General features: G+C 34.9%; 2 protein-coding genes across 3 annotated transcripts; both read left to right on the top strand.

Moving 5' to 3' along the window:
- Window positions 1-3,102: 3,102 nt before the first annotated feature.
- On the top strand, window positions 3,103-7,797 carry LOC104883752 (uncharacterized). Of its 2 annotated transcripts, none has more exons than XM_010668307.4 (4): window positions 3,103-4,062; window positions 5,723-6,101; window positions 6,305-6,386; window positions 7,459-7,797. In XM_010668307.4, exons 1-4 carry the CDS (start codon window positions 3,423-3,425, stop codon window positions 7,678-7,680), a joined length of 1,323 nt encoding a protein of 440 aa, XP_010666609.2. In that variant the 5' UTR covers window positions 3,103-3,422; the 3' UTR covers window positions 7,681-7,797. The 2 variants fall into 2 exon arrangements, with proteins under 2 accessions (XP_010666609.2, XP_010666610.2); XM_010668308.4 differs by having other exon boundaries at window positions 3,110-4,062; window positions 5,726-6,101.
- Window positions 7,798-11,214: 3,417 nt separating this feature from the next.
- LOC104883751 (uncharacterized) lies at window positions 11,215-18,383 on the top strand. Its single transcript, XM_010668306.3, has 14 exons — window positions 11,215-11,466; window positions 11,712-11,912; window positions 12,005-12,094; window positions 13,394-13,459; window positions 14,372-14,437; window positions 14,560-14,648; window positions 14,768-14,813; window positions 14,924-14,978; window positions 16,093-16,169; window positions 16,478-16,667; window positions 16,762-16,886; window positions 16,966-17,070; window positions 17,692-17,838; window positions 18,061-18,383. The coding sequence occupies exons 2-14, from the start codon at window positions 11,895-11,897 to the stop codon at window positions 18,127-18,129; spliced, it is 1,143 nt and encodes a 380-aa protein (XP_010666608.2). The 5' UTR covers window positions 11,215-11,466; window positions 11,712-11,894; the 3' UTR covers window positions 18,130-18,383.
- Window position 18,384: the final 1 nt, after the last annotated feature.

Consider the following 18,384-nt stretch of genomic DNA (forward strand, 5'->3'; position numbering starts at 1 on the left):
AGATTAATTGTTGTTGCTCTATTTATTGCTTTTTCGCCTGAATTTAATTTGTGGTAGTTTGATCATTAGATAAATTGCAACAGAGTACGTTAACAAGGTTTTATCTAATTAAAACCTATAACTCCAAGGGACTAAGTCTCCGTTCTAAGGCATTCGGTACCAAACTATTGGGTGTCCATTGACTTGTTAGCAAGGTCAATGAACTAATTTTGCACCAACACAAATATAGGCCAACAACTCCATGGCACACCGCAGGTTTGCATTCAAATTGATGGCTCATGGAACAAGCACAACAATTTTGGGAGTACTACATGGGTATTAGAGGATCACAATGGACAGATGACTTGGTAGGGACAATGGCGATATGCAAGTTAAAACCTTTTCACAGAAGTAAATGCTTGTCTACGAGCTATTCTCTATAGGATATCCAAAAAGGGTACTCTAGCATCATCATCAAGATGGATTCCACATTACTGGTCAACTAACTCTGAAACCCTAATACATCTGACATATCCATTAAGTGGACTATCCAAACTATCCGCGAGGCCAAAACAAACCTAGTCTAGTGTCTGGTAAAAAAAAGTATCACGCAACCAAGTTAGATACGCACACGAGATGATGACCAATTGTCTTCCTTTACTTGTTTTTTTAATCCTTGTAAGTTCTTTCTGTGTTAAAAAAAACTGATACTATCTACATTTGGTTGATTGAAAGGTTAAGTATTCATAGTTGTGTTTTTCCCCCCTATAATTGGTTGATCGGTAGTATATGTGAATACGTTTTCAACTTTGAAGTACTCTAAACGAAAGCGAGACATTAGTGTGAAATTCTAACACATAGAAGACCCTAACTTACAGTCTTACAGGGAATCTAGGAGGCTGGTCGGCTAGCTTACCTAAGAACAGTGATCAATCCCATTCATAAAATAGAAACCTGCATGCTTCCCTTTTTTTTAAAAAAAATAGAAACCTTCTTGCTCCATTTTTCTAGGATCATGGCGCAGAAATCGTTATCTATTTATCGTGGGGATGATTAATTTAATAGTACATGTTGAATTAGGGATGATAGATTCCAATTAATTTGCTTGCGTCCCCACCCATCGATCATATATACTTCTATACATATATTTATTAAGACATTATATTAGTCTTCATTATAATTTGTAAAACACTTGTTTCTTAAAATTTAATATGGTAAGGAGATTAAGGAGAGATTTTACTAATTTGAGATCTTTTAGGAGTCAATTAATAAGTCAAACCCTTTGATAGTAATGTGTCTAAGATTTTTTTTTTTTGTCTAATAAGTTTAAATCCTTTGTAAGTAGCAGTGATTTAGGAATTTCTAAGGAATGAGACTTGATCCCAAAATTTCTGGAATCAGAGATAAAGCTAACATCAATAGTCTATCACTTGTTGTTTTGTATTTAAAAATATATAATTAGATACTTAGATGTATGGGGAAATATATATTTTAGAAATGAGGTATTTCCCCCAATTTACGTTTCATATCAATGCTTGATTAAACCAAACAAGATTTGGCCTAGTTGATAAAATTTGGTCTTTTGACTTCCAACCCAAGTACGAGATTTCCAGATGTGGGAATTCTCTTATCTCCACCTAGTTCACCAAATCACCACCAAAGATTCAGCTCACTAAAGCTGAATTGAGATACTTTGTTGGCTAATGCAAAAGACAGCAAAAGGTAATATTTGCATGGAGGTTTGAACAATTCTATGTTTTCCTCTTTTGCTGAGAAAGTGAATACTCATCACTTGTTTTACATGGAAAGAATATGAGAGTTATGACTATGGAGTATGGACTAGTTAAAGGTGGCCAACCTTGCGCGCATGCTGCCGCCGTCACCCACCTGAGCTTGCGTAGGCTAAGTGATTCAAGCGCGGTGGCCGGTGGGGGTATGAATAAACCTAGCTACTTGAATTTCATCGATATAATTAATTGGAACTACTCAATAAAGATGGACATATACACATATTCTAAATGTTTATGTCAAATTTTGTTTAATTATTCATTATACTTCCACAGTATTAGCTATGACACTTCCCATTCGACTCATTCTTTTTTGCTAATAATACTTCCTCTAATGTTTTTAGATACAACATTTGGTGTTTGGTGAGAGAATTAAAAAATCAAATATTTATATATATTATTAAAATGTGTGTGTAAGCATTGCACACTGCCACGTATCACCTTATCTCATACGCTGATGTGACGCCGCTTTGTCTCAACATAACATTACCTTAGAAAAGGATCAAAAAATTGCATCAGAGGTCTCAAATCCATGACCTTTTACTTTGTAATGTCATAATATTACTAATATATTGTGGCTTGTGCTTGTGGCAAACAGTGGTGGAGCCAGTTAATGAGGGTATATGCACGTGCACCCTAAAATTAGGAGAAATAAAATAAACTTTTTTGTGTAAAAAAATCTATTGCGTCACACGCACTAGATGTGCGCTCCACGCAACCATTTTTCACAAGCGCACCAGCAATTTTGTGCCCCGCGCACTATCTACGTGCTTCACACACTGTCTTCGCGCCCAGTGCATTGACTCCGCCCCCTACGCATGGTCTATCAAATTCAATTTTCAGAATTCCTTTCTATGTATTTACATCCCCGAATTTATAATCTTGGCTCTGGAAACAAAATATCAATTATGGCCTAAACTAAAAATCATTATTATCTTATTAGATTACTCGACGCATCGCCTGAAACCAACAACTAGTTGTATTTAACCAAAAAAACAGAAAGTCTATAAGAACAAATGTTATAATGTCAAATGTCTTTCATTTTGTACGTCTTAAGATAGAGTTATTAAATTGGAAGTTATACTTGATGTAAAAGTAAAAGTAATACGATATTAAATAATTGACTTAGTCATTTAAATTCCTACACTAAAAGCTAGATAATTTAAAAAACACACTCTATGAGGGAAGAAAATCATCGTTGAGCAAATATTCCGCAATCCCCACGTAATCCGAGTGTATTTTCTAAGTCGAACCAAGCATGTGGCAAAATTCAATTATTGGCTTGTCCAATGACCAATGTCCATACCATAATTCACAAAACACCAAATACACAAATACAGCTACATATTCCTTCACAAGTTAGGAAATTTCCAAATTTTCATTTCAAAATCACCCAGCTTGTGACTTTGTATTTAGACAAATTCATATCTTGGACCGACTCTCCATCGTTTTGTCCAATCATAAAGTACTACCATACAATATAAGGAACAAATTATCAACAGCAATATTGAAAGATCAAAAAACTTCTTCAGCTGAAAACAACCGTGCTAGCTACAACGAGACGTACGTTAAAAAGGGAGATGAAGCAACAATCACACTAGTGAGTAGTGACTACTGAGTACTGACTAGTATACTATAGGCTAGCCAAACTACCAAATGGCTAACAGCAAGTTGATGAGCTCTCGCACTTTGTCGGGCACATTTCCGAGCCCTGAAACGCCGTTGTGTGGCGTAGGCGGCGATGATGAAGAAGGTCCGAGCATCGGGCTCCCGAAAGGTTGGAGCTCGGAGCGTGTTCCTCGCTCGAGCTATCGTAGCCGACGATATGTAGCAGCAGCGGCATTGATGCCATTTAGTAGTGGGAGGACTTTGCCTTCTAAATGGGAGGATGCTGAGAGGTGGATTTCTAGTCCTGTTAGTTTGGGGAATATTTCTACTAATAGTAATTATTGTTATTATGGCGGGGCTAGTGCTGGGGATGGTGCTAGGACTGGCTATCAAATAGCCCGGTCCCAAAGGCGGGCTAAATCTAAGAGTGGCCCGCTAGGCCCGGTTGGGCCGGAGTTTTATGGTAGTGGTTATAATAGTTTCTCCCCTGTGTTGGGGGTAGGGGTGATTAATGGTGGGAGATGGAGAAATTCGGTTACGATTGAGCCTTCGGGCTTGGCTTCGGGCCGGTTTGAAGAAAGATTTGCCATGGAAGGTGGTGGTGCAAGTGAAGGAGGTAGGAGATCTTGCCCTGGGCATGCCACTCATTGGTTGGACTCATGGAGCGGGCCGACTAGTCCTACCCAAGGTAATTTAATGCACTTTGAATTGATTAAACGCTTGAGAAGAGTGTGAATGTGTAATGACTCATGTGCCAATGTATAGATTTAGGGGTCGTTTGGTTGAAGTTGGGAAGTATAGCTTTCCTTAAATTTGCATTGCCCATGAAATTTCATTTCCTAGGAAGTACATTTTTTTGTTTGGTTGAACATGGGAAATTCTATTTCCCATGGGTATTTCCACTTACCTAGGGGGCCATAAGTAAGTTATTTCCTCTATTTTGTAGGAAATAGAACTTCCTAGGAAGTTCTACTTCCCATGTTTTTGCCAACCAAACAACAATACATATATCTACTTCTTAGGTTTTCTAATTTCCCATATATTTGAAGGTTAACCAAACAAATTCTTAGATGTATAGAGTGTTTCTTCATAATACAATGTAAGCGTCATTTCTTGTTAGGGGAATTATTCAAAGGGCTACCGCAGTTAAAATTCAGAAAGTCTTATGTTAGGTTTATGCAAGGCACCTATCCACCATGTTAGGTAATAGGTATGTTACTACTATGAAAGAAAAATACAACCATATACTCCATATTAGGTAAGAATTGTGATAGGCATAGAGAATGAGTGTATGACACTAAAATAAAATTTTTGGTCAAAATCATAATCTATATATGATTTTGTACAAGTAACCGCATAATATTGAATTTTATTAAGAAACCATATTTCGAAGCTGATTTCTTGATTCTGCACCACCTTTGACCATCTAGATTAATGTATTTACCTTTCTACTTAAAAGTGCCACACAAAAAAATTAATCCTTGATTTCTTTTACTCATGCCAAGGAAAATTGATTAAATTGACAGTTTAATGATGAAAAATCACTAGAAAACTATCATACAAGAATCAACTAATTTAATAGGTCCCTTTAAAAAAACTAATTTAATCGGTGATTATGTAGTTACTTTTAGGTACTTTTTATATAATTAGAGTTAAATATTCCATAATTAAGGATGTCTTTGGCCTAGTGGTTAAGATTTGAATCACCCTCCCTTCATGGCTCACGTTGATAAAAAAGAAAGAGTTAAATAATCCCTTCAATTTTTATTAATTTACCCGTATTTTTTTCAGGGATGTCCCCTATTAGTTTACCCACATTTCTTTTGTTTCTATTTTTGAAATAGACTCACTAACTTTACATGAAACATACATTCAATTTAATAGAAATTAATTTTTTCTCTTTTTTTAATGTCCCACAACTTTATTTCTCCTAAAACTCTATGCAAAAGAAATGGATAAGACTGAAGAGAATATAATCTAAGACTATATTTTCTAGCCCCAAAGGAGAAAATGAACAACAATAAACAGTTTTGGCTACACATGGTTCATGGTTGTAAGTGTACCCAATAACATGTTATACATGTTGAGGATACGTTTAATTGCAATATTTCCTTTACTTGGAAGTTTATATTAATTGCAACGTTTCTTTATTTAATAATATCTTCTCTTAATCTTTCTCCCATCACATGACCCACACTTTTTATCTATCGCTATATTTCTCCTTTTCCCATGGGTTTTAAAAGATATGTGCAAATAGGATATGTTGCAATTATTACGAGATAGGAGAAGTATATTGTTGAGAATGCATTTTAGAGTATTACTATTATGCTAACAATCAAATCAAATAGTAGGTGAAGTGGTGAATTTGGCTGATGAGAATAATGAGAGCATGAACAATGCTAATGTTGATGAACAAGATAACAGTAGTGGTGAACCTGAGCTTGATCGTGCTATTTCAAGAAGGGACATGGCTACTCAAATGTTTCCAGATAGTCAAAGTAGCAGCCCTTGTTCTGCAATTTCGACCCCAAAATCTTCAATTTCTACTACTTCTCCTTGTCCAATACTCCTAAATGATCCCAAAAAGAATGTTGTTGAATTTGAAGTCAGGGATGTGCAAATGGACAAGCAAGTAAGTGCTACAACGTCTGGACCATTTCTCAATGATGATAGAGATTATCCCTCAAATTCAAGTGCCGGTATTGTGCCTACCAACAAAATCCCCAAGTATGTTATTTTCACTCATTCAAATTGAATTTCATGCATCTTACTCTCTTCCCAAATTGAATTTGAAGTGTTCAGTGTTGCACTTATTTAGAAACAGAGGAAGTATGTAGCTACTTAAAGAGGACGACAACACATTTTTTGTTGTCCAATTGGCAAAGACGTATGTATAGTGAATAATTTGACTTTATGTTCTGCTGGAGCAGGTCCCAAAAAGAAGAAGCCAAGATAAATGCATGGGAAGATCTGCAGAGAGCTAAAGCTGAAGCAGCTCTTCAAAAACTTGAGGTATATTCCGGGTCATGTGTCACACTTCTAATCCCAGCCATTCCAAAATCATGAACCACTTTATAGATATGCTAAACCTTTTATTTTCCTATATTACTATCTTAATGATATTTTTTTACTTCAAATTTTAATTGAGGGTGCATTCTCTTCACTTCTGAAAAATATAGTTCGAGTCTAATCAAGAGAAAATTGAAAGGGCGAAAAGGAAAGCCTAAATAAAGATATATGATATTCCCTCTGTGACTCCATCAAGTAGCATAATTGATAGGGAACTGTAGCCAAATGGGTCACTATGCGGAACACCCTAATTTAATTTCCTTTTCAAAATTAAACGGGTGAGGTCGGGAATGAAATTCCCCCTTTGCTTCCCCCCCTTGAACCCCCGATGGAGACCTTAAGCAGAAACAACACAAAAGGAGATTTTTAGGCTTTAAACCAAACCACTTAAAAGATCCGGAACGCCCTAATTTAATTCCTTTTGGAAATTGAACGAGCGAGGGCCAGGGATAAAACCCCGAGTCTAATAAGGTGAAAATATAAGATGAAAATACCTAATAAAATAAAATATCTTTAAGATAGTAATATACTGATCAAATTGACAGATCCAATAGTACCTAATAAAATAAAATATGGTGAAGATAATGCACCCCAAAGACTAATGGAAAGTCTAAAAGCTTATATAATAAGGGTAAATGTGATATTTTAACTACACATTTAAATGTGATCTATATTCTTTCATCAAGTATAGTATGACAATTAGGGACAAGGAGAGTAATATAAAAGTGGTCTTTGAGACTAAATTGAATTGAGCACGAAGATTGAACGAAATCGGCTTGAAGAATTGGGGATTTGGGAGTAAGTCCAAAAGAACAAATTTATCTTTTATCCCAAGTTATAATAGGCTGCATCTATTATGGATCATTATTTAAAAATCGAGTTAAAATGTCAGCACAATTCAAAGTAGTTTGGAAAAGTTTGAAATAAAGCTATAATTTTGGAATCACTGATAATATAAGTGCTATAAATTCAGTGAGATGTTTCGATTAAAAACCCTTGGAATATTTTGTTGCAGGATAAGCTGGAAAAGAAAAGAGCATCATCAATGGAAAAAATCATTAAGAAATTACAGAGGGCAGAAATTAAATCACAAAAGATGAGAAGCTCATTATCTAGTGATGGTGATCAGACTAGAAGCCGAAATATTTTGAAAACAGCTTCTAAAATTCCTTCATTTTGTAAAAAATTCCGACTGAACTCATCGACTAGAAGTTGTTCTACTTGCTACCCGTTCTAGAGTTTATGGAAAATAGATGCTAGCATTATTTTGTTGTAAATTATAAACTAGTTGTTGGATATGGGCAATGTTCAGGGTAATTTAATAAGATAAAATTGGTGTATAGTTTGGGACTGACATTTTGTCACAAGTACATGTCACAGTTTAGCGGTCGACTTTACAAAGTAGAACATAGGTTTGAGATCCTTATGCAAATTTTTTGATCATTTTCTAAGAAAATGACATGTTAGCATATGAATGTCAGATTAGAGACAAAGCGGTGCCATATCAATATGTGAGATAGGATGATACGTGGCGGCGTATAATGTTTGCTCACATATTAGCTCTCACCATGTACATTATTCCTTTTCTCATTAAATAAAGTACTATTGTATACAATTACCATGTCATATCAGTTTCTCACCCTACCTGGCAACACTTATTAGTGTGATCTAAACCCATTAGAAGTTCTTTAGGAGTGAGAATTCTCTTACCATTCTCCCTTGTTCCTAATGAGTCTGATATGCAAAGTTAGCTAGTTATATTTGCAAAAAGTACTAGTTAAGTAGAATGACTAGAATCATTGTGGGAGTTACCTCATTCACCCTTTCTCACAAGTTGGACTTCACTAAAATAGGTTATCATATGCCAGATAGACCTTGGATCAGGCCCACAACATTACCAAACCAAATATGAAAAAAAAAGTTTGTCTAAGTTTAAAAGATTATAAGATATGAGGGGATACATCTTTTTGATGGGATCTATTTTGTTAAGCCCAAACCATTTCGCTTGTTCATTACATTTGTGTATTTTTAATATTTTTTTTTAAAAAAATTGTTTCTAATAATCCAATTTTGGATCGTTCGCTCAAATTAATCTCACCATTTGACTATTTCTTAATAATTCGATCTTTTAGAATAATCCGTTCATATTGAACCCTGACCTATTGAAACAGGTTGGTGGCCATTAGAATAAGTTAATTGGACACATGTCTTGCTCTAATTCGTTTTAATCTAATTACTCAATTTAAAATTTAAATTAAAATAACTAAAACACATAACCACCCACCCACCACCGCCAACAATCCCATTTTGCCCCATATCAGGGTGGTGATGTTGACGATAAAGGAAATTTGGGCTTCTCAAAATCCCTTAAGTTCCTCCTTTTTTATGCTGAGTTTCAATTAATGGAGTTTTTAGTTAATTTGAGCTTACTTGTTTTAGGACAAAACTTTGAAGAAAGGAGCCATTGATAAAGGGTCATTAGAACGAGTTTGCATAGTAAAAAAAGAAAAAGGAAGAAGCACTTCAATCGGTACGTAAATCATAGACCATTATTGTAGAATATCAAAATAAAACATCTCAAAACTCACAAAAATAATTTAAATTTCTGACCAGACCTTAATATTTTCGTCACAAAATAACAAAACTTAATCCAGTTGTAGTAATTTAAGGTTGGCAAAGTTTTTTCAAAGTTGCCCAACCTGATAACTTTACCTGAACCTAACCTGAAATTTTTGTGTTTGAATTTAGATATTCGACCGGAAATTAAAATGGATGGACCCAACCTGACTTGAAACCTTAATAGATTAGGTTCAGTTGACCTTTTGAACCCGAAAATAACTTTAACAACCTGATTTAAATTTTGGATTAGGTTCGGGCTTGATCAATCTAAAATCCCGACTTTTATAATTTATGTCCCCAATTCACTAGTTATAAACTTGTTTAGGGCGAAAGCCATCTTTTAATTTAAATCCAGTGGCTAATTTATGATTTTGAAATTTGAATCTTGATTTAACTGCATTTGAAATTACGATTTGCAATGCTTTGATTTTATAATTTATAACTATTGCAATTATAAAATATAAATCATGTCATATGTGGTTGGTTTCGGGTCAAATCGAAGCCTGACATGACGGATCGGGTGATAGTTTTTGACCTGAAATCAAAACCAGATTGAGTTTGGGTTAAGGGTAATATACCTGAAATAGATGGAATTAATTTGAGCTAACGATCCAAATGTTGGATTATTAGAATTATATTTTTCCTTTTTTAATTGCACCATATCATTTTTCACATTTGTCGAGTTGCTTCTTTGAATATCAATATCTCTAATTTTGTATAAGTAAAAATTATAAAAATTTGATATTTGAAATTCTTGAATTGAGAAACATCTAACAAGCCCCCGATTGACTTTTTTTTTATAGAATTATGCGAGATAGCTTAACAAAGTTGGTTGATGAATAATGCTTAAAATGAAATGGTGCGATAAAAAATCAGAGAAAGTTTTTTTTTCGTTTTACATGGTAGTATATGGTATTGGTATCAAACAAGATAAGAGATTCTTATTTTAATTTGTGCACAAGAGATCACAATGCATTTAATTTTCATTATAGAGCATACAAAATTTTCAACAATTATAACCTCTATAATCGGTGAACACCCTATAATTTTACTCTAGTGGAATACTCGATAAGGCTAAATTGTGCCAATATACATGCCGACTTATTAGCTTACCTAGAAACATACAAATTTTAAAACAATATACAAATACTTATTTAGATATACAAAATCAGAGTACTTAACAAGAAACAAATGTATCCAGAAACTACCTCTATATAGAATTCATTATTGTCAGACTGATGCTTCTGTTGGTTGCTTGCAAGCAATCACTTTCGAGACACAATTAACTTAGTAAAGGCGATCCTTCAAAAGAGAACTTAGTAGAGTTCGTGACAGTTGAGTTTTTGCGTAAAAGTTGCCTACATCTAGGATTTGAGTTACATTTTGGGCCAATTGTCTCTATCCCAACTCAGGAAAAACTGGACCAGGCTTTAAGATTTTTTCGAGCCTCAGTCAAAATTAGACCATAATCACATTTTTGCCCATGTTATGGCATTGTGAATGATTCTTTAATCTTCGGCATTATTTAGGAATAATTGCCTCGTAGAAGTTCAATACTCTACTAAAGCCTAACCGATCTTCAACCTTGTAATAACGGATTTTATAAAATTTGATATCTCGAAATCACATTGCAATAGATTTAAAAGATCATACATGATTTTTTCTTTTTCTTATATTATTGTTGAAGGGAAAACAAAATTCTCATGTTTAACAAGGAAACATGTGCTCAAGGTAAAGACAATGTTGCAAATATATAAAGAAGAACCCCCTATGCAAAACCACACATTAGTATGCAAAAATATTTTTTCCTCATAACATTTCTCTCCCCCCTTTTTCCTCCTTTTATAAATAGAAGTATTATTTGTAGCCTGTTTGGTATCACAGGAAGTTTCCAATTTTCGATTTTATAAATATAAAAGTAATATGATATAAGATGTATAATAAATTTAAAACCAGTCTTACTTATATTGAACACGTCAATTTTGAAAACTAAAAACTACTTGTTCTGATTTTGCGTATTTTTCTTTCCTTCTTTTTGAACAAAAAACTATAATAAACAAGCCTTGCTTGATTAATTGGTTTTCATTCCACCATTACCATAAAAGACAAAAAAAAAAACCAACATAAAAACATTACTTGGCAAGAAAAAAAGAGGCGAATTATAAAACAAAAATTATAAAAAGGGTGGTTAATATAGAGTTCTCCCGATAAGGGTTATAAGTCCGCTGTACGCCGGTGCGAAGGGTTATTTGCGTATCATATCAAGGCTGAGCGGCGCGAGCGAACGAGCGAGAGAAAAAAGGGGATAGTTTAGAGATCGCCGTTGAGGGAGAACTGAGAAGAGTGGGAAAAAGAGAGAGAAAATCGACGATTAGGGTTTTCCAAAATCCCTAAAATTCGAAAGGTAACATTAGGTTTTTGTATTTTTTATAATAAAGTATATACTTAATCTTTGTTTTCGTTGTTTTTCGCCTTGTAAAATTCGTGATTCTTGTGGATCTCATCCTCAATTGATTGATTCTTTTGAGTGCTAATTGAAATTTTTTGAATTCTTATTTGGAAAATTTGGGGTAAATTTTGGGGGTTGAACATATAAAATGACGATGACGATGTATGTGTGTGAGAAAGAGGTGTGCTTATTATGTGCAGGCTACGAGTGTGAGAGGAGAGGAAAAGGAGAGAGAGAGGTGAGACTTCGAGAGCTGAGCGAGAATTCGTGGAGGAGAGAGAGGACGATTATTTCAAATTTTCAGGTTGTTTCTTCTGCTCCTTTCTGCTACTTTCCAGCGTTTCTAGGGTTTTCGGTTCGCCGTGTTTCGCCCCCTCGTCTCCATGGAGAGAAAGCTTGTGGTAAGTGATATGAATGTAATAAGTATTTCTTTGATATGCTTGGAAAGTGGGATGGTTTACATATAATCCATTCATTTATGGTTCTTTTTCAGGTTCTTGGTATCCCTTGGGATGTCGATACCAATGGGTTGAAGGAGTACATGATTAAATTTGGTGAATTGGAGGACTGCATTGTTATGAAGGTATCAAATGCTTCATTCTTTCTGTTATATCTAGCATTATCTTTCGTCAACACCACTCTTCATGTTGTTTGCTTTAGAGTTTAGACCAATCAAGCCTTAACTAGTTGTGCTTACCATGTTATGGTGATTTGAATGAATGTTTATACTTTGCTGGCAATTCCGGGATAATGTATAAGTTCATGTGTCGAAGATAGAATTTAATTCCAACCTCTCTTTTGATCCTAGGTGGAAACTTTTTTTTACAGCACAGAATAGACGTAAATGTTATTGATCTTGTATTGCTGAGATCTCCAATTTGGTTTTACTCTATGCAATAGTCAAATTATGCTTTTTTTCTTTGCTAATTAAGAATTCCCCTAGTGTTGAGACCTGAGAGGCTTGAGGCTTCTGACTTGATTACTTTTTAAGGTAAGAAGCATGGTTTGTGAAAGTGTGGACATATCAAGGTTTATTATATTTTTTTAATCTGAAGATATTTCAAATGGTTGTTTTGTTCCTAAAATTTCCTTTCGAAATTTCCTTGGCGCTGCCAGTGAGCACAATTAATAATCATATGATATCTGCTGCTCAAGAATCAATGAATTTTTATGCTTTTATTGGTTTTAGTTTTTTTTTTCTGAAGTTCAGCTAAGGATTATTTGATCTGCAGTGCGCTCACTGTGGTATTATGGTTCCAGATTTACCCTTACCACCCTTTCCGAATTTTAGCGAAACCCTCCGTAAGTTTAGTGAAGGAGATGTATAATAGATGTTTTGAGAGTTGTAGTTATGGAATGGAGTTCCTTTATTTATTATTTTGCTCCTTTTTTGTGGTTTTTGATGTCAGCCATGTTAAATGGTAAATCTTTTGGCATACTAAATTTAGGATTGAGACTATCTATCAGCATTTTTACATGTTTGGTAAAAAGAGGTTCCAATTGGAAATTGGGCCTGAAATCTGCAATTTGGAAAAAAGTTGATGCATGCAGTGCACTTTGCCTACTAAAATATTCAGATAATAACCTGTTATACCCCAAATTTCCATTTAATTGGCCCATTGTTGATACAATAATTGATTTGCCATACTGAAAAAACCCCTGAGCACTTTTTAACCTGTATATCCGGTACATTTCCCCCCTTTGAGTAAGCTAGTTCCAGCACCCATTGTTGATTTCCCTTTCTAGGGTCATATGTTTCATTTTCTGCTGTTTCTGTCTCCATTTTGTCTGTAAGAGAATGCATTACATTGATTTTAGTTTTGCAAGTTTTTTGTTTTTATGCTACTAAACAGATTTTTCCTGCCTTATCCCTTGTCTTTAGGAACGTAATACTGGCAGATCACGTGGTTTTGGCTACGTCACTTTCACTTCTGTTGATGATGCTAAGGTACCATAGCTATTTCTTAAAGCTTCTTAATTTTTGCATATACTTTTCCTTTCAACTTTTACTATATTTTAATAGCAATGTCATCCATGATTAAAAGACTTCTGGTATAGCTCTCTCCTACTTTTTCTTCCTCATCCCGTATGATTCATAAATGTTCCATCCGTGTCTTTCTTTAACTTGGGAATATTACTAGAAAGGAACCTAGTTTTTTTTTATTTGGATTCTTTATGCGAGCTTCTTCGACCATATTGAATTAGAAAGCAAAGTAGTTAACAATGTAATGTCTTGAAATCAGTGATAAAAATATATCAACATGAGTGTTTATTTTTAGATTAAGAATTTGAAAATTACTATTAACTTTTACCTTCAAATTTAAAACAATTACTTCCCTCCGTTTTTGTTACATGTTACACTTTGACAGTTACACTATTACAAATTTCACTTTGACCATCGTTTGTGATTTATTCGTGAATAAAAATATAGTCATGTTGGATTTTGTTAGATTTGTCTTGATATGTATTTTTTTAATATGTACTTTTTATATTTTTTACATATACAAAATTAGAGATATATGTTCTCAAAGTTTTGCATTAGCATGCGTGAAAAGTGAAGTTTAACATGTAGAAAAACAACGGAGGAAGTATAACAGTGGAAAATCATATGGACTTTTAGCACTTTTTTTCTTGAACCCAGCCAAAGAACCAAGGCATCACTTTTCAGGATTTGACCAAGTCTATGATTTAAATTTGATGAATGGGATGATAGTTTTTTGGGAAATTTTCCTTGTCATGATCGACTTCTTATGATTTAGAATTTGTGGATGACATTGCTCTTTTATCTGCTTTAGTTTTGGCTCCTTGTTTTTGGGCTTGTGTTGAAGCCAATTGATTTGTACTCATACATATCTTTCAGAAAGCATTGTCAAGTGAGCATCAGCTTGGCAACAGAGCGCTGGAAGTAAAAGTGGCAACACCAAAGGTCTCTTTCATTTGTTATGCTTTTTTGGCATTATTAGAAGCTATATAGAGTTTCACCCTCTTTTCAGCGGTTGCTTCTATTTATTCTTGGTATTCTGTTTATGAACATGGAGAATTTTGCAGGAAGAGATGATGAGATCATCAACAAAAAAGATCACTCGGATATTTGTGGCTAGAATAGCTCCATCTGTTACCGAACCCAACTTCCGGAGGTAAATTTTGCATTGTCTGGAATTCAGTTACTTCAACGATTTGTGCAGTTCTAATTTTAACTTTTCTAATATTTTTCATCTTATTCCTACCTTTTTTTTACCTCTTACCTACTTTTCAGCCATTTTGAGAAATACGGAGAGATCACTGATCTTTATATGCCTAAAGTAAGTTTTTAGTATTTACTCTTGAGTGCCTCTTCTGTACTTAAATGACTAGTGCTTGATTATCTTAAAGTTGAGATTGAGCTCAACATTTGTTCAATGGATGGCTGTAGGATCCCACCACTAAAGGCCATCGTGGAATTGGGTTTATTACATTTGCTAGTTCAGGTAAACTTATTTCCAATTCCAGTTGGTGCTTTTTATTAGCATTTTTCATGGTGTTTGTTATGTTTTAAGTTGCTGATGTCTACATATCTTGCATTTAAGCTAAAGATTTGTGCTTAAGGAGGGACTGAGAAAATTATCTAAGTGGTTTTTTGGAGGTTGGGGAAAGAGTCTTATACGTTATGTGCTATATTATAATAACAAGGATATGAATATTAAATGGAGAGATAAGAGGTGTTGGTAAATACTTTGGGATGTGAAAAATGCACTTTCCCCAGGATAGGAAATATCTCTAAGATGATGCCCTTAGAACTCCAATGAACCTGACCTTAATATCTGGGAATTTTCTATAAAGGGCGTCTGTAATTTAAGGATCGGTGAAGTTACTGATTAACAGTAACATGTACAGAGAGTGAAAAATTACATTTCGGGGTTGTAAGTGTATCTACTTGAAGAGTCAAGATCACCATTTTTAGGGCCAATTTTCTGGTGCGTCTTTGTACTAGATTCTCACATAACATCACAGTGATGACACTGCAATCTTCTTGCTGTAAGATAGAAGATATTGGATCTCATACATTTTAGGACTTCTGGAAGATTTGTTGTTTTGATTAAGAGCACTGTCTTGATAAAGCAATATTGTTGCTATAATATAAAAAATGTTGGAAATCATATTTGTAGGATCAGATAGCTTTCCTATTTTGATTGTCTTACATCACTGTTGGGTAAAATGGGATGCCAGGTTCTTTATACACTTTAGACGTAAGCATGCAGTTATGCAAACTGTCTCGCAGCACTAGCATAGAAATATCTCTCTTCAAGACTCTGGATGGTGTATATGGAGGCAGTGTTTCTTATTTTTATGATGCTACACTTCATTGTAAATCCATTTTCATTTTCTCTAAATTTTGTTTGATGATTTGATTTCACCCCAATTACCCATCTCATACATATGAATACATGGAAGCTTGAATTTTTTCTTCTTTTTTTTTTTTTGGGGTGGTCGGGGGTGGGGGGTGGTGTTCTAGTTGCTGAGCTTGTTTCTGTGCCGAATTGTTTGTTGTAGGTTCTGGTATCATTGAATCTACATTAATCATATATTGTAATTATAATGCAGAATCTGTAGACAGTCTGATGAACGATACTCATGAGTTGGGAGGTTCGAATGTAGTTGTTGATCGGGCAACGCCCAAGGTAATTCAATTCTCGTGTTTCTTTGTTTCTGTCATGATTCTTTTGAGCATGATTATCCCCGGCGAAAGCCATGGTTTGTAAGAGGAGAAACATTGGCTGTTCATGGAAGAGAGAGAAAGATTACCTTTTGATGATTGTGATTTGGTCACTCTCTTGTCATCCTACTCTCTCTTTCTCTCTACTCTTCTTTGCAGCATGTATTATGTAACCATGCTCTTACAGCTGTTGAATCCTATGATGGAGCAACAAATTTTCTTTTGTTAATGTCACTATCACTAATGACTTGAAACTGTGTTTCATTGTTTTAGGAAGATGATTTCCGGCCATTTAGCAGAGGTCCACATGGTGGTCATGGTGGTCATGGTAGTCATGGTAGTCATGGTGGTCCGGGTGGTCCTAGTGGATATGGTGCATACAATGCCTATATAAGTGCTGCTACAAGATATGCAGCACTAGGTACTCCTACCTTGTATGACCATCCAGATTCTCTGTATGGAAGTAAGGCCCTTTCTTTTGCTTGTCTGTGTCTCTTGCATGTTCTGGAGGTACTATGTAAATTGCAGTTTAGTGATGCTCTTATGACAAACATTAGGGGAACCAATGAGGGGAATTGGCAGAAAGATTTTCGTTGGAAAGCTTCCCCAGGAAGCAACCGTGGATGATCTTCGCCAGTATTTTGGTAGATTTGGTCGCATTTTGGATGTTTATATCCCAAAGGTATTCTTATTTTCATGTGTGAGGTGGTTGTTTAGTTTCTTTGTGGGAAATATACTGAGGACGTGACTCCTTGATGTAGGATCCCAAGAGATCTGGGCACCGTGGTTTTGGTTTTGTGACTTTTTCTGAAGATGGTGTTGCTGATCGAGTGGCTAGACGGTCTCATGAAATTTTAGGACAGCCGGTAAGCAAGGAAAACTTTTTAAATTATTCTGTGCTGACCTTGGGATGACATGTTGCTTTCATAAGAAGGTGAGGAGTGAGTTAAGCAAGGGAATTTGTCAATAGCTTTCAATTACTATTACGACTACATGGTACTTACGTATTACGTTTGATGGGTGTATGTTAATATTCACGTGAGTGTGGGTTTTGGAATTTGAAGCATTCTAATGTAGATTATTTTGTTTGGTTCGACCAGAACTTGTTGGTTAGTCTCCTTAAATTTATGAATATATTTTAATGACAAACACTGAACACCATTATATTTGCATATCTCCACTCCTTTATATTGCTTTTTAACCTTCCAACTCTTCATCTTTATTTGTGTCATAATTTTATCTCAAGTATGTGATTTATTTGATCAATTTTGCAACTTCAAATAACTAATTAGTGATCTCAGTTTTAAGAGAGACTTATGTAGATGCCTTCTTTGTCGCTCTTTTATGCTTTCTGTTTTAGTCAAGGTAATCTAAGCTGCCTTGTAATAAATTCTTTTTGATGGTTGGTGCTGGTGTTAGAAATCACTCTGTAGTTTGACTGTTTGAGCATAACTAGTATCTTCACCATTTCTTGTTTATAATTGCAGGTTGCCATAGATTCAGCTACCCCAGTTGATGATGCTGGTCCCAGTGGAGGTCAATTTATGGACAATCCGGAACCGTATGGCAGCTATGGTCCTATGCGTAGTAGTTATGGGAGAATGTATCCAACTCCAAGCCTAGATTTTGATGATGTGAGTATGAGAGACTGTATAACAATGAATTTTACTATCTAATAATGTCTAATCTAACTTCATCACATGATTTTGGCATATGCTGCACAATGTTCAAATTATATGAACATGCCTGTTTCAGCAGCTAATGAGCTATAGTTTATCTTATTCTCCATTTCCTGATTTATGGTCATATAATTTATTAAAAATACCTAATGTTGGTCTTTGTTTGGCATTTTGCAGTGGGGGGGAGGTTATGGCTTCAGCAGCTCAAGGCCTTCCAGAACAGAGTGGAGGTACCGACCGTACTAGAGTGGTGTCTCGAATTATCATTTGTACTTGATTGTTTTATGGTAGCGGTTCGCACCATTCGTCAAGCTAGTGCATTTGGTTCGTGAGCTCTATATACTTTATTAGGAACATCTTGTTTGGATGACAGTCGGGAATTTGCAACTTAATGAAGATGTGATAAAGATCAGGATTTGGAAGTTACCTTTTATCAAATGTTTAAGCCATGTGGTTTTTAAAACTTGAATGCATATATGAATGAATTGTTGCATAATGCAT

This window comes from Beta vulgaris, chromosome 6 (genome assembly GCF_026745355.1).
Source record: "Beta vulgaris subsp. vulgaris cultivar EL10 chromosome 6, EL10.2, whole genome shotgun sequence".
NCBI lineage: Eukaryota > Viridiplantae > Streptophyta > Magnoliopsida > Caryophyllales > Amaranthaceae > Beta > Beta vulgaris.